General features: G+C 38.7%; 1 protein-coding gene across 2 annotated transcripts in view; it reads left to right on the top strand.

The window, feature by feature from the left end:
* CHD1L (chromodomain helicase DNA binding protein 1 like) overlaps positions 1-14351 on the top strand; it is a 1563352-nt gene that overhangs the window by 356623 nt on the left and 1192378 nt on the right. For both annotated transcript variants that reach the window (XM_044072085.1, XM_044072086.1), the window contains exon 7: positions 9608-9770. In XM_044072085.1, the coding sequence (XP_043928020.1) occupies positions 9608-9770 (163 nt within the window). The remainder of the gene's footprint in view (positions 1-9607; positions 9771-14351) is intronic.

The following is a 14351-nucleotide window of genomic DNA, read 5'->3' as shown; positions in this document are numbered from 1 at the left end:
CAAGAAGGAAAAGTGAGTGTGGGAGGCAGATTCTCCATATAGATAGACAATGAGCAGTTTTTTTTTTTGTTTTATTTGGGTGCTACCCATGACCATATTCACTTTAAGATTTGTCAGATGTTTGTCCATAAGACACTCCACAGTCATTTGTTATCTCTTTCCATTTACTTGGAGAACCAGTGATTGAAGCTTTTGGCTCAGGGAACCATGGCCGAATCCACCTACCCTGATGTTCAGCCACTACTTCAAAAGAAACTCAAAAAGGCAAGAACTGATCCTGCTGCTGACCAGCCTCCACTGGCCATCTCTGTCAGGTTGAATGAAGAACTGAGGATTGTTCAGTACTGCTATGACCAGTTGAAGACCAACATGGAGCTGCCTGCCTGCACGTCCACTGAGGCTGGTGCAGATGTGGATGGGGAGCCATGGCTAAGTATTTTGGATGAGCCTAGGGATATTTCCAAAATACTTGCTAGGGAAGAGCTGCCTGGTACCCCCATTAAGTGAAGGGTGAGGTCTTAACCTCCCAGATTTGTTAAAGCTAATGTTCTTTTTTTAAAAAAATAAGCAGAAAACTAAGCATGTGGCCCCTGTGGCTAATGATCCACACAAAGAATGGCAGGATTGGCTTATTCCTCTCAGATCCATTCTCCCCTTGCCCTGGGGTCTGAGGAAGAGGATTCTCTTTTCTTGACTGGTATGTACCAATTGTCTTTTGTGAATGCAGTGATTCTTATGATGGAACACTTTAAGATGGACTGTTCCCAGGTTTCTGATGTTCAAAAAAGATACTATGAACTCTTGCAAATAGATTCTCCTCAGCCTTCTGCAGTCCCTCCATCCCTGGCTGTCCTCTTGGATGCTTCATTGCAGCAGCTTCTCAGGCCCCTGACTCTCAGCCTCCTGCCTCCAAGAAACTAGACAGGTTCTATAAAGTTCTGAAGCTCAGCAGTTTTTATATAAAAACCCTTCCTCTGATCCTTCTGTTATTATGGCAGCTACTGGTAAACCATCCAAGTAGCTGTCTTCTTATAAGTATTTACTTTCTGATAAGGACAGCCAAATCATTTACACGTATGGTAAAACAAAAAGCAAATTTCAGGTGTCTATCCACTGACCACAAGAAACAAGTTAGTTTTTTAGCGCTTTCATTCACTCATTTAATACGTGAACTTCATCAGAAAAACCAACATTCTTGCCCATACTCCCTTTTAAACTAAAATTACAGGAAATGACATCAAACAATTAAAAAATAATAATAATAAAAAACACTTCAAATTTATGGACTCGTTTAATCCTGGTAACTTGTTAGCCCCTAAGCTTAATTGCCAAAGTGTTTCCTTGCATTCTAAAATATTGTTTAAATCCCCTCCAAACATCACTTCATCTACCTATTTGAAGTGTTTTTTATTAAATAGGTAGTATTAGTACATATGTAGATAAATGTTCATTATATTTTATGTATTTAACTTGCATGCAAAGTGATTGTATTTTTGTATTTTTGTGACTTTGATATTTTTATAAGTTGAAATCAATTACTTAATTGTTTATTATTATTATTTTTTAATTGTTTGATGTCATTTCTTGTAATTTTAGTTTAAAAGGGAGTATGGGCAAGAATGTTGGTTTTTCTGATGAAGTTCACGTATTAAATGAGTGAATGAAAGCGCTAAAAAAACTAACTTGTTTCTTGTGGCCAGTGGATAGACACCTGAAATTTGCTTTTTGGAGTTCAGTTTGGTTAGTGTTCCGTATGGTAAAACAGTTTATACCTTTGCTAGCTTAGCCTTTAGGGCTAATTACCAGACCCATATGACTATGTATGTCTTGGCTCTTTTCTCCCAACATTGGGACATTGTGGCCAGTTTGCCTGACTCTAGGTTAAGACTTCTACCATTTACATTTGAACTCTGCTTCTTAGGTGACTCATCATTCTATTAAATGTACCTATGATGCTGCTGATGCCTCCTCTAGGACGGCTGTATTCTGGATGTGTTATGAGGAGGAATTCTTGGTTACATCTTTAGGCTCTGCCTGAAGACATCAAGGTAGAATTATTGGATTCTCTCTTAGACAACCAGAATCTCTTTGGCATTTCTTTGGCTGAATTATTGATGACTCTTCAGGATAAGGTTAAAGTTGAGCAGAACTTGGAAACAAATCTTCATATCTCCTATTCCTAAGTTTTAGAGAAATTATCCTTCTAATCCTCCTTTTGTTTGTAGGCAGACTAAACAGCCATCTGGAGGCAAGAGGGCTTCTAGGAGATGTTTTCCAGACAAGCCTTTTCAAGGTGCTAAGAGTCAAAAGCCTTCTTTCCCCTGGCAAATCTGCTTCTATTTGACATTCAGCTACTCCTACCCACCACTTGGATGGATTCTTCTGTCCCTCAGGTTGACTCTTTCTTTTTCTTTTTGGCAATAGATAGCCACAGATGCTTAGGTACCTTTCATTATCCAAAATGGTTGTTTTATGGTTTATATGTCCCTTCCTCCATTCTTGGGTCTTCCTTAGCCTCTTACTTGTCAGCTTCCTCATTTTCCTTTGGTTCTACGGAGTCTGGTAGTACAGGGAACAACCCAACCAGTCCCATTGTTTCAGTAGTTAATAGGTTTTTATTCCAGGATGTTTCTGGTTCCCAGGAAGGAGGGGTCATGGAAGCCCATTCTAGACCTGTCTTTTCTCAATACCTTTCTCAATTTTCTTTCTTCCAGGATGATGTGTCTTCAGACACTTTACTCTTTGTTTCTTCTTCAAGCTTTTCTGCTATCCCTAGATTTGAAGGATGCTTATCTACACATTCCTTTTCACTTTCTTTTCAAGAAATATTTATATTCATCTGTTATTCCCCCTCATTGTCAGTTCTCTGCTTTGATTTTTGGTATTTCTGCAGTTCCAAGGATCTGTTTGGCCCCTCTGGTAACCTTCTACAGACTTCAGGGAACACATATATACCCTTAATTGGATGATCTTTTGACTCAAGCCCCCCTGTCAGCAGCTTCTGCTTCAGGATCTGCACTTCACTATGCCACTTCTGAGCAGGGTGTAGTTCACACTGAATCTCAAAAAGTCTGTGTTGACTCCCTCTCAGGAACAAGTATTTCTGGGTTGCAGGATTCACACCATTCCAGTGTTGGCTTGCCTATCGCCTCCCAAGGTCCTCTCTCTGACTGCTTATTTCTAGTTTCTTCTTCCTCTTCCAGTCCTTACTGCAAAATAATTTCTCTGAGATCCGGGGTCCATGCATCCACCATTCCCATGGTGCCTTTGCAGTACTCTACATGAGTAAATTTCAGTGGTATCTTAAGACTGTTTGGTTACAGCACTGACACCCTCTGTAGTATCTGGTTCCTCTCATGACTTGTGTCAAGCTCGAGCTGTGCTGATGGACCAGATTTCCCAGAATCCAGGTCTGCCTTTTCAGGTTTCCCTCCCTATTCAGGAGCTGTATACCACTGCTTCCAATCATGGTTGGGGGCCTCCTCCAACAGCCTAAAAGTCCAGGGTCTTTGGTCTCAACATCAAGGCTTTTCACTCGCTATGGGTTCCAGGTCCTATAAAGTTTAAAACAAAGAATGCCATGATCATGTGGTACATGAACAAGCAAGGGGCACAAAATCTTACCTTCTTTGTAGGCTGGTTTTTCAGGCTTAGGATTTTGCAGTCCACCATCACTTGGTTCTTCAAGTGGTCTATATTCCTTCAAAGCACTGTCTGATGGCATAATCTTTGAGCAGATGCAGGACAAATTCTTATGAATGGATGTTTTACGGGGAGGTGTGTTTGGACTCTGTACATTGGTGGGGCACTCTTTGCGTAGATCTTTTTTTGGTTCCCCTCTGAACAAACAACTTTTCCAGTTCGGTTCCAAAGTGCCAAGTCCTCTGGCTTGGAAAGTGGATGTCATGCCTTTTTCTTGGAAGGGGATGTTTCTGCATTGCCTATACCCCTCTTCCTTTACTGCAAAGGTCCTGCACAAGATCATGCTGGGACAGGACCTAAATTTTGTCTGTGACTCCCTTTTGGCCCAGACTGCACTGGCTTGTTCTTTCTATTTCATCTGGCCAGGGGCAATCATCAAATGTTATATCACAGGATGGATCTTCTCACACAAGACAAGGGTGTCTGTCATTTATCCTCACTTGTCCACACTTCAATTGATACTTTAGGTGATATTTTTTTTAATTCCTTTTAGGTACCAGTTTTCTGAGGATGTGCTTTAGGCTTTGCAGGAAGCCGGAAAACCCACTACTAGACAATCATATATGACTAAATTAGAGAGATTTTCTAACTGGTGTTTAAGGCATCTTCATCTGTTAAAATTCATTTATCAGTCATTTCCACTTGCCTGCCTCTGAATCCACCTTTGACCTCTTGTTCTTCCTTGGGACTTTAATTTTATTCTTGAGAAACTGATTCAATCCTCTTCTGAGCCTGCAGTTTCTTTTTCCCTCAACATTGTACATGGAAGACTGTATTGTTGGTGGCTCTTCTGCCAAGATGGTCTCTGAACTTCAAGTACTCATGGCGGTTCTACCTTTTTTGGATTTTTACAGGGACAGGATGTCTGTTAGTACCAATCATTATGTTATGCCCAAGGTGGCCAAAGATTTATCCTTGGGTCATTCCATTCGTCTTCCTTTGTTTAGTCCTAGTGAGAGGGTTCTTCATATCTTGGATTTACATAGTTCAGATAGTCCTAAGACAAAACATATCAGGAAATCTGAGCATCTTTTTGTTTCCTTTCATGCCAGAAAATTGGGTTTGGTGATATGTAAGCAAAACATCTACTCCTGGATTACTGTGGCCATTTCTTGTGTTCTTTTCATGGTAAGCGACTTTTATCTTCTGTTTGTGCTCATCCAAGGGCCTGGATACTAGATCCACCTTGAAAGCTGCTACTTTGTGTTCTGTTCCTGTTCACAGTTTCTCCAAACATTACAATATGGATGTCCTTTCTAGGGCCAGGGCAGGTTTTTTTCAGGGCTGTCCTTCATGGATTTTTGGAGGGTTCTTCTGTGGCTTCCTCATCCCGTACTTTACAGTAGATTTTATACTCTCCCAGGAGTAAAGAATATCACAATGGTGATATGGAAGGGCATAGAACAGCTGTGTAAGATCTTACTTAACAGTTAGTATCCTGGTTCTCACTGTTGCAGTATTCTACCACCCACCCCCACCACTTGTTCCTTTTTCTTGTTTTCCTTCTGGCTGAGGAGTCTTTCTTTTATCCTGTTCTTCTTCTTCCCTTCCTAGATGTACATGTTATTACTTTCCTCTGGGTGGTTCTTTGTCTTCTGGAGCACTTCACTTCTGAGGATGATGTGCTTGTATGTCACATATGTACGTTACGCCTTGCACATAGGACATGCATCTGACATATGGCACCCGGAAGATATAAATGCTTGGGTATGCTGGCTCGTTGTTCGGCTAGCCTCTGCAGCATATCCCAGGAGTAAAGAATACTCCAAAAGTGAGACGTAGGACATCTACTATTTTCGTAAGATCCTACAGAAATGTACTTTTTAATCTTCATTAATTTTATATCCCAAGAAGGCTTGAAACTGACTCAAAATGTTCCACAACACTGAGATGTACTTTTCTGGATTTATCAGGTAAAAAATATCGTCATCTGCAAGTAAAGCAATCTTTTCTTGATTGCCTTCCCAATTAAAGTCTTGCCCCTAGAGACAGCTGTGGAATGTTTCAATTTCACCTTCCTCAGCATACTGGACAAAATAGCTCCAACTAGGACCATACGAGCAAAGTCAGGCTATTCTCTGTGGCTAATCAAGCAAACTCAAGCAGAGAGAGAAGGCCTGGGAAACATGGCGGGGAAACAAATCTCAGTTAAACCACCTAGCATATCAGGAACTGAGGAACAAAGCCAAAAACAAGTCAAACAAGATAAAATAAATCAGTATACAAATATCCAAACAAAACATAAAAAACAGTCCCCAATCCTACAACCTGGTCAAGCTTCAACCCCATGCCCCGCTACCTCAGGCAAGCTAGGTACTACAACTGAACAATTTAATAAATACTTCACCGAAAGTATACTATCACTCACCAAAAATAATTCCTCCTCCCCATCAACAACACATTTAACAGCAAACAAGAATGAAAATACCTTTTCCTTCCAGCCGAGTCTAACAAACACCATAAAAAAATATTCAAAAAAACTTAAACCCACAACTGTAGCAGCTGATAAATTACCAGCTGAATATATAAAGCTATCTGCAGATGCATTGCTTACCCTGTCTCAATTCTTATTAACCATTCTATCTCCGAGCAGCAAATACCTTCTGTCTGGAAAATCTCATACTTAATATCACTACATAAAGGTGGTAACTCTACCGAGCTTTCCAGCTACGGACCCATTGCCATTTTATACCCACTGTCCAAAATTCTGGAAAATTGTATTCATTCACAACTTCTGGAATACCTCACCACTAATGACCTATTATCCACCTCACAACATGGATTTAGGCCTAACCATATTACTACAACCGCCCTCCTGAGCTTCACAAACACAGTAAACCAATATAGAAATGAAGGCAATATAGTCTTAACTGACTTTGTAGACCTGTCGAAAGCTTTTGATATGGTCTGCCACCACAAATTAGTAGAAACACTCTCCAACCTAAATCTCAGCCTCTCAACACTTACATGGTTCAGGAACTAACAGGACACCAACAAGCTGTAAAATAAGAAAAAGACCCCCCCCCCTACTCTCAGTGAAACTAGGTGTACCTCCGGGTTCTATTCCTGTCCCCCTTCTCTTTATACTCTTTACTAGTAACCTTAACAAAGCCACTGATCTTGCCTCCCTTGTCCAGTATGCTGAAGATTCCACCCATATATGTGCCACTCCTTCCATACATGAACTCCAAAATAGAACTCAAAAGTCCTTCTTAGAAATTGAATCCTGGCTTACCAAGGCACAACTCGTATTAAACCCCAATAAAATAAAACTTAGGATTTTCCATCCTTCTAGACCCACTGACCCCCCCCCTCCCCATTTTTCCATTAGAGCTATAAATATTACAATTGTCACACCAGTAACCTCAACAAAACTACTAGGTGTCATCATTGACAACATGAAATTTGATATACACATATCCCAAACTATAAGGAAAGTACATAAAAAAACTAGGAACACTCTATAGGAACAAACAGTTTCTAACTCTCAGTGCTAGAATATCCGTAACAAGAGGACACATTCTATCAATCCTCCTGTATGCTTCACCCATTCTTACCAACCTAAAAAATACTTTCCTTAGAAACCTAGAAGCTTGTTATAATAAAATATTAAAATTTGCTAAAGACTCTTCATATCGGACATATCACACACTAACTATCCTGGATGGAACTTCCCCATTTACTAGCTTATAAACAGCTGATAGCCCAAAAACTGCTTTTCCACCCAGGGAAAACACCTGTTCTCCAAAGCATAATGGAAGTGTGTATCAACAACTGAGTGTTGTGCTCTGCTAGCAAATCAATTCTAAAAGTAGGCAAAGCTAGGAATACTTCAGGTGACTTGTTATTGTTATTCTCTGACCACATTGGCAAAATCAGGAACTCTCTCCCACAAACTGTTAGATCTACTTCTAACAGTACCCATTTAAAAAAATTACTTAAAACCCGTTTATCTAGTGCATGGTTATGCTCATGCAGCAATCCAGGTTAGCATAATTCTTCTACAGTATACCCCAATTCCCCACAGTAACAATATTGTGAAAACTAACCACTTCCCCTGTCTCGCTGATTTACAGTTATGTCATCTTAGCTTACTCTTTTACTAAAATATTAATATACCCCCCTTGCCTTTCTAAATCAAATCTATTTTTATTTAAGGAGCACAAACACATTTCTTTCGTCCCAAACAGTAATCTCGGAGGCAAACTAAGTTATACCTCTGCCTTTTGACATTTCCTCTTCCTTTTTACTTCTCTTACCTGCTGTCTGTACCTTATTTCAAATCAGTGCAAACATTATCCTTCTTATATCTCAAATTTCTGTCAAAGTCCTGTAAACATTAGCTAATGCCAACTATATACAGCACAGTACATGTGTACGGAACGTACGGAACCCTTTTGCCAGACAAACATTTGATGATTAAATAATTGTATTACATATAGTTAATTTGAAAATATTGTGTAGCCCTGTCTTTGTTATATTGTATCCTATCTATAGGTTTATCATATGTATATGTAAACTGTTCCGCGTCCTCCTTATATTTGCATTGTTGTAGGTGGATCTTTTCTTCTGGGCCTCGTCTGAAAATGGGTTTCACCCAGTCAGCAAATATAAAATAAAAAATAAATAAAATAAAATTTCTGCAATCCTTATTTTCTTTTCCAGTGGTTCTAAATATAAAGCATGTAACAAAGTAGAAAGGGGACAGCCCGCCTGGTTCCTCCCTTCAGACACAGCTTAGCAGAGAGGAGTCCTCCCTCTTTCTTACACGTCAAGATGTTTTTGAAACGAAAGGGGTTTTGCATTCTCATGTACCTAGAAAACGGGTAGCTCCTCCCTGGGATGTTAATTTTGTTCTGGAAAAACTAATTTCTGGAAAAACTAATTCTTGTTCCATTTGACCCACCTCACCAGGTTGATTTGAGGTTCTTAACATGAAAAACAGTTTTGCTGATTGCACTGACTTCTGCAAGAAGAGTGTCTGAGATGCAAGCTCTCATGGTAGGTCAGCCATATCTCATTTTCCACAAAGATAGGGTTTCTTTCAAAAATAATCCTTTATTTATACCTAAAGTGGTATCCAGGTTTACTTTAAGCCAACCTATGCATCTCCCTGTCTTCTTTCCAGACCCTAAATTTGAGGAAAAAAAGGATTCGTCAGACTCTGGATGTCCACAGACAGCGCAGATACTATACTGACAGGACTAAAACCTTCAGTAATTCTAATCAGTTATTCATTTCTTATGAAGTTAAAAAAAGAACTACCTGTGTCAAAGCGGACTATTTTCAAATAGTTGTCCTTTGCTATTTCCTTCTGTTATTCTCACCATAACAAGTCCGTTCCAGGAAGGGTCAAAGTACATTTTCATAAGGCATTGAATTCATCAGTGACATTTTTGGATAGAGGTGAATTCTAGTATTCTACAGGCAGCAACTTGGTCCTCTGTGTGTAGTTTTATAAATCACTGCAAATTAGACTTCTTTTGGAAGGTGCCCTGAAGGCTTTGGAAGCTGGAATGCTATTATACTCTTAGCAAGACATAACCTCGTATAGCCTAGGTGACTGCAGCAGTGATCATTCAATCATTTACGGTTATGGAAGTTTACTTATACAACTGCACTATAGTTATGCTTGGATTCAGAGTCTGGAAAATTCTACAGAGCTTTGGGCATTTTTCTGTAATTTTTTTTCCTGCTTTTAATGCATGTGCATTTGTCTGAAGGTGACCATGTGCTTGTGTGCTCGTTTCATCTGGCATGCTGTTTCGCAAATTTGTTTCTAGAAGACTTGGATGTGGTGAATGCATTCAACTGTCATATGTAGAGACACAATGCTACCATTTTAATGAATGATTAATATTGTACACTTTTTCATTCTGAGACTTATCTGTTTGCACTATCTTAGTTTTCAGCATCCTTCACCTTACTGTTAACTGGAACACCAGTACAGAATAACCTCCAGGAGCTGTACTCCCTTCTAACATTTATTGAACCCGACATCTTTCCTTTAGATGATATGAAGGAGTTTGAAGATTATTACCTAGGAGTGGAAAAACAGACTGAGAAAGGTAATTGGTTTCTTAATTCACATGTAAGAGATATTTAATGGCAAGTTTTTTATTTTTATTTTTTTATTTTTAAGGGGGTTGTAGATGATGCAACTCACTCATAGTTCCATAGTTTTAACTTTACTGAGCTTTCCTATGATTTTCAATGAAGTATTGCCCTCCCTGCTAGGCACTTTGATGTCTTTTGGTCAACCTGTCACCTGTTACTATACTGGTATACTGTATTGCTAGAGTTTTGTGTTGTCAGTGACACTCAGAAGTCCACTATATCATCATATATTGCACAGGATCATAACGTAATGAGATTGTATTAATGTGGAACAGCAATAATTAATAATATTGCTAATAACTGTTATTTAAAGGTGTCTAACTTAAAGCACCTTTTCATTAGTTTTTATACTAAGAAATGTGATTTCTGTCTCTTTCTACGTATACACGTAGCTTCAAGTGCTTTTAGCTTTTGACTGTCTAAATTTGGATGGTAAATCCAAGCAGAAAATTCTGTAAAGATGAAATATGTTTATAAATATTTCTTTGTTTTACTCTCTCTAAAACTATTTTAAAACTCATGAAGTTAAAGCTGTTCCAAAAATATGATATAAACAGTACTATCTTGAAACACAAACCACCTCCTGCAGTACCAAAAACCAAGCAATTCGAGGTCAAGAACAATGAAATGTTTAATAGTTGGTAAGCGCTTTCATTCCTACTCATGGAACTTCATCAGAACATTCCTAATTGCAATTCATTCCATTTAAAACATCCACAAGTAAGTCACATGATGCAACAATATCCAATCAGTATGTTAACAATTAATAAGTATTTTAAATACACTCTTTCTAACCTTTACATACAAAACTTTTTTTTTTTTAAATGCATGTTTAATATTAAAATTACACTTCATAATGTTTAATTTTTAAAATGCAGTTAAAGGGAAAAGAACACTAATATTGAGAATAATGGGGGCACATTTTTATGTTTTTATATTGGAACAAGTTAAACAAGATCCGCATAGGGAGGAGGTTCGATGAGATTTTAGAAACCCGTGAACTTGGCAGTTGGCACTGGATGCTACTAATTATCTAGGATTAAATGAAATGTAAACATTGTGAAGTGTAATTTTGATATTAAATTGTTCTCAACCTCAAGTTGCTTGGTTTTTGGTCCTGCAAGAGATAGTTTGTGTTTCAAGTTTGCACACTTCTGCCTTTTCATAATTAGTGCCAGCACCAGTGGGTTGTAGCATCTGTTTAAATTTGCTAGCACGCATGACACTGTAACTGGAAAGGGAAGGAACAAGGGAAACTGTGGCAGTGGACATACTGAACCGGTAAACTATTTTGCCATTTGACCCTGAATACTGTAAACAGGTGTGCTGTAAGCCACCCCCCCAAAAAATAATAATAAAAATAATACCCACATTACTAGTCAGTGAAATGATTTGACAAAAATCTACAACTTTTCATCTTCTTGAATTTGGGCTGCTTTATCCATATCCTTGTAAGTGCCCTTACCGCATGAGAAAATGCAGACACTGATTATATAAACAATTTCCACACGAAACATTGTGTGCATTTCATCCTGGCTCTCCATTTCATCATTTGTTTTTCCTAGATGTTTAAGGTATTGTAATGCTGAGACCTGAATATTTTGTTAGGTTGATAATGTATAAGGTGATTATCAGAATGGTTATACTGCAGTGAAGTAGCAAAACCAGTTATAAATCTGTTTGAGGACAGAAGGATGCACTAAGACTTTTTTCTAGTTTAGTTCCCTAACTCATGGCAATAGAATGACTACATTAGTACAGCAGAAGTCTTTTTAAGACTGTCATAAGGTGCTATCAGTATTGTTTTACAGGTTATTTTTTCTTTTCTTGATTAGAACTTTGCTTTTGTTTTTTTGCTGTTTTGCACCCAGATTGTTCTGTAAAGTTCCTTGAATTTACTGAGTTTTGTATTTTGTCAGGTGCTGAATAAAAGGCTCTTGCTGGATAGTTTACCCTTCTTACCACACTGAATGTGAATGTCTGAGTGAATAAATGATTAAAACATATCTGAGTCAAAACAGGCTGCGCTTGTCAAAGTCTGACTGTAATTTTTGTCTGCTTGTATTGTTTGGTAGCTGAGCATGTTTTTTAAGCAAAGTAAAATAAATAAATAAATGGAGTGAGCAAAGGATATGTTCAGATCAGAAATTTTATACTGAATATTATCATCATTATTTACTGTAATTATATCCGTGGTGGCGGTGCTGCGGTAGCGTTGTCGCCTCACAGCAAGACGTTGTCCTGTTCGATTCTCAGCTAGAGCGTCTTCTGTGGAGACATGCATGAATGGGCGTACCTTCGTTGAAGGCTGTGCGTTAGGGCCGGCAACTCAGCACGTAAAAATGAACTGCCAATCATTAGCAGACCGGAGTTCCGCTGTGGCGACCCCTAACCGGGAAAAGCCGAAAGGCACAACACAACAACTATAATTATGGTATCTTATACACAGGTGTATGTTTATCAAAGTTCTAATATGAAACCTTAAACTCATAAAAGCCAACAAACCAGAATGCTCAAAACAAATGTCCCAAAGAGACCTGAATGAAAAATCAACCTGCAATTATTTTTGTAGGGGTCCAAGCCCCCTACATTCCTTGATGTTGGGGGAGAGATAAGCCCAGTCACACACCCCAAAATTGCTTATATCACTTTTACAGTTGCACAAACATAATAAAGCAAGAAATAGCCCCAAAAATGAGATCACTATAAGAAGACACAGAAACAACACAATTGCCAGTGATTTACAGTGGCAAAGTCATTGATGTTTTTGATCCATCTTGTGACTCTGATATCTGACATTCAAGGAATAGTAACTGAAGCACCTAAGCCGTTTATGACATTAGCTATGGTATAATCACAGAGCTGCAAACCATACAGTCTGCTTGCAACAGCACTTAACTGTGAAGTGTGACCTCAGGAAAAGCTGATATGCAGTGGCAGCAGACCGGTATCTGTGCAGGTATACATTAATGTAATTATGTACTGTGTCTGAGGGGTGGGGAAATTGATGGCAGCAGTAGTGAATTACAAAGAAATAACAAAAAGATCATTGTATTATGGCATCTAGGAATCTCATCTACCCCCAAGAGAATAAGTAAGGTATACTAAGTTCTAGAGATGTTCTTAAAGCTGGTTGAATGTGTATCCAAAATAATTTTTAAGAAAAAAAATTAAAACAAAATAGAATAGTTTAAAATGAATTAATGACAGTATCAGTTTCTTTTTAAATATTTGTCATTTTATTTTTCCAGAACAGACGTACAGGTATGAGTAATTTCCTCTCCATTCCTATCTGAAAGCAGGCACTCCTTTTCCCTACAAAAGTGCTCACTGACAAACGTTTGTACACTTCAGTTGAATTGCACGTTTAAGTTCTCTCAAGCTTTGCTTTGAAGTCTTTCTTTGCACATACTAGCTTTCTGGCCTGACTTTCAAAGCTCAACACTTTCTCCCATGGCTAGGTTGATGCTGCATTCCTCAGATATCTCCATTTAAACGGTACTTATGTAGCATCTGCCTGTGTTGTCTTTGTTTCTTATCCTCAAGCAGGGCACAGTCATACATATGTCAGGGACTGCTGGGCAAAACTATATCTGTGTTAGAATCTAGTCCTATGCAAACCACCTCAAAGCTGTGTCCCTGTATTCTGTCCCCTACAGGCTGTGGAGATGTATACCTAACATACAAGGTATTGTTGGACCCCACCCTTATAGACTTCCTGTCCATCTACAAAACAAACAGAACCAGAATTACCTCGTCTATAGAATTAATTTTTGCCGATGATATAAGTAGGACCTACTGGAGAGACGGGTATGTATCCCAGAGAACACCCATCTCTGGAACAGGCTCCACATCCATGTAAAACAGTTCCTCCCTAACCCAATTCAAGTGTAATTGGACAATTGGATGGGGAACAGGAAATTCTTCCCTGGTTGGCACCTGTGTCTGTAATGAACACAGGCAGCCTGTAAATAATTCATCTCCCAGGCCTCTGCTTGTAAATGTTTCATCTCACAAGTTCCTGCTTATACTTATCAAGGGCACCAGAATTTTTCGGAGATTTGGGATGCATGGCTAGGCTTAAAAAGGCTCTAGTGGTCGTTAGGTTCATAGGTGTGCACTGGGCTAAGAACCTATGAAAATACATGTATTAATGAAGAAAGAGTGGTTAATCTTAACATTAGAAAATCATAAGTTTGACAGTCAGGAAGGCCCTAATATTTAGAGTATCTGAACAGTATAACAAAATTGAGGGCTCAGTATTACCACTCGTAAGTGTTGCAGTTTAGAGCTTAATACAGACAGCATGTTAACACCTACATATTAAAATTTTAAGGCAGCAAATGTCTTCCTTCTCTTCTTTTGTTCCTCTGTTTGCCAAAACAGTCTCATGTAGCATGCTATCTGCTCATAATCAGTCAGTTTTTGATAGTTTCTGCTGGAATATTCAGGCAGGCCTGTTTTTGCACATCTACAGTCCCAATTTACAGACATCCATATGTTTTAAGCTAGCATCTTGTTTTCTTGTCAGT

The sequence above is a fragment of the Protopterus annectens genome, chromosome 5.part0, assembly GCF_019279795.1.
Source record: "Protopterus annectens isolate FY-2018-M chromosome 5.part0, PAN1.0, whole genome shotgun sequence".
Lineage (NCBI taxonomy): Eukaryota > Metazoa > Chordata > Ceratodontiformes > Protopteridae > Protopterus > Protopterus annectens.
Note: the sequence above shows the minus strand (reverse complement) of the source record. Positions and strands in the feature narration are given on the sequence as shown.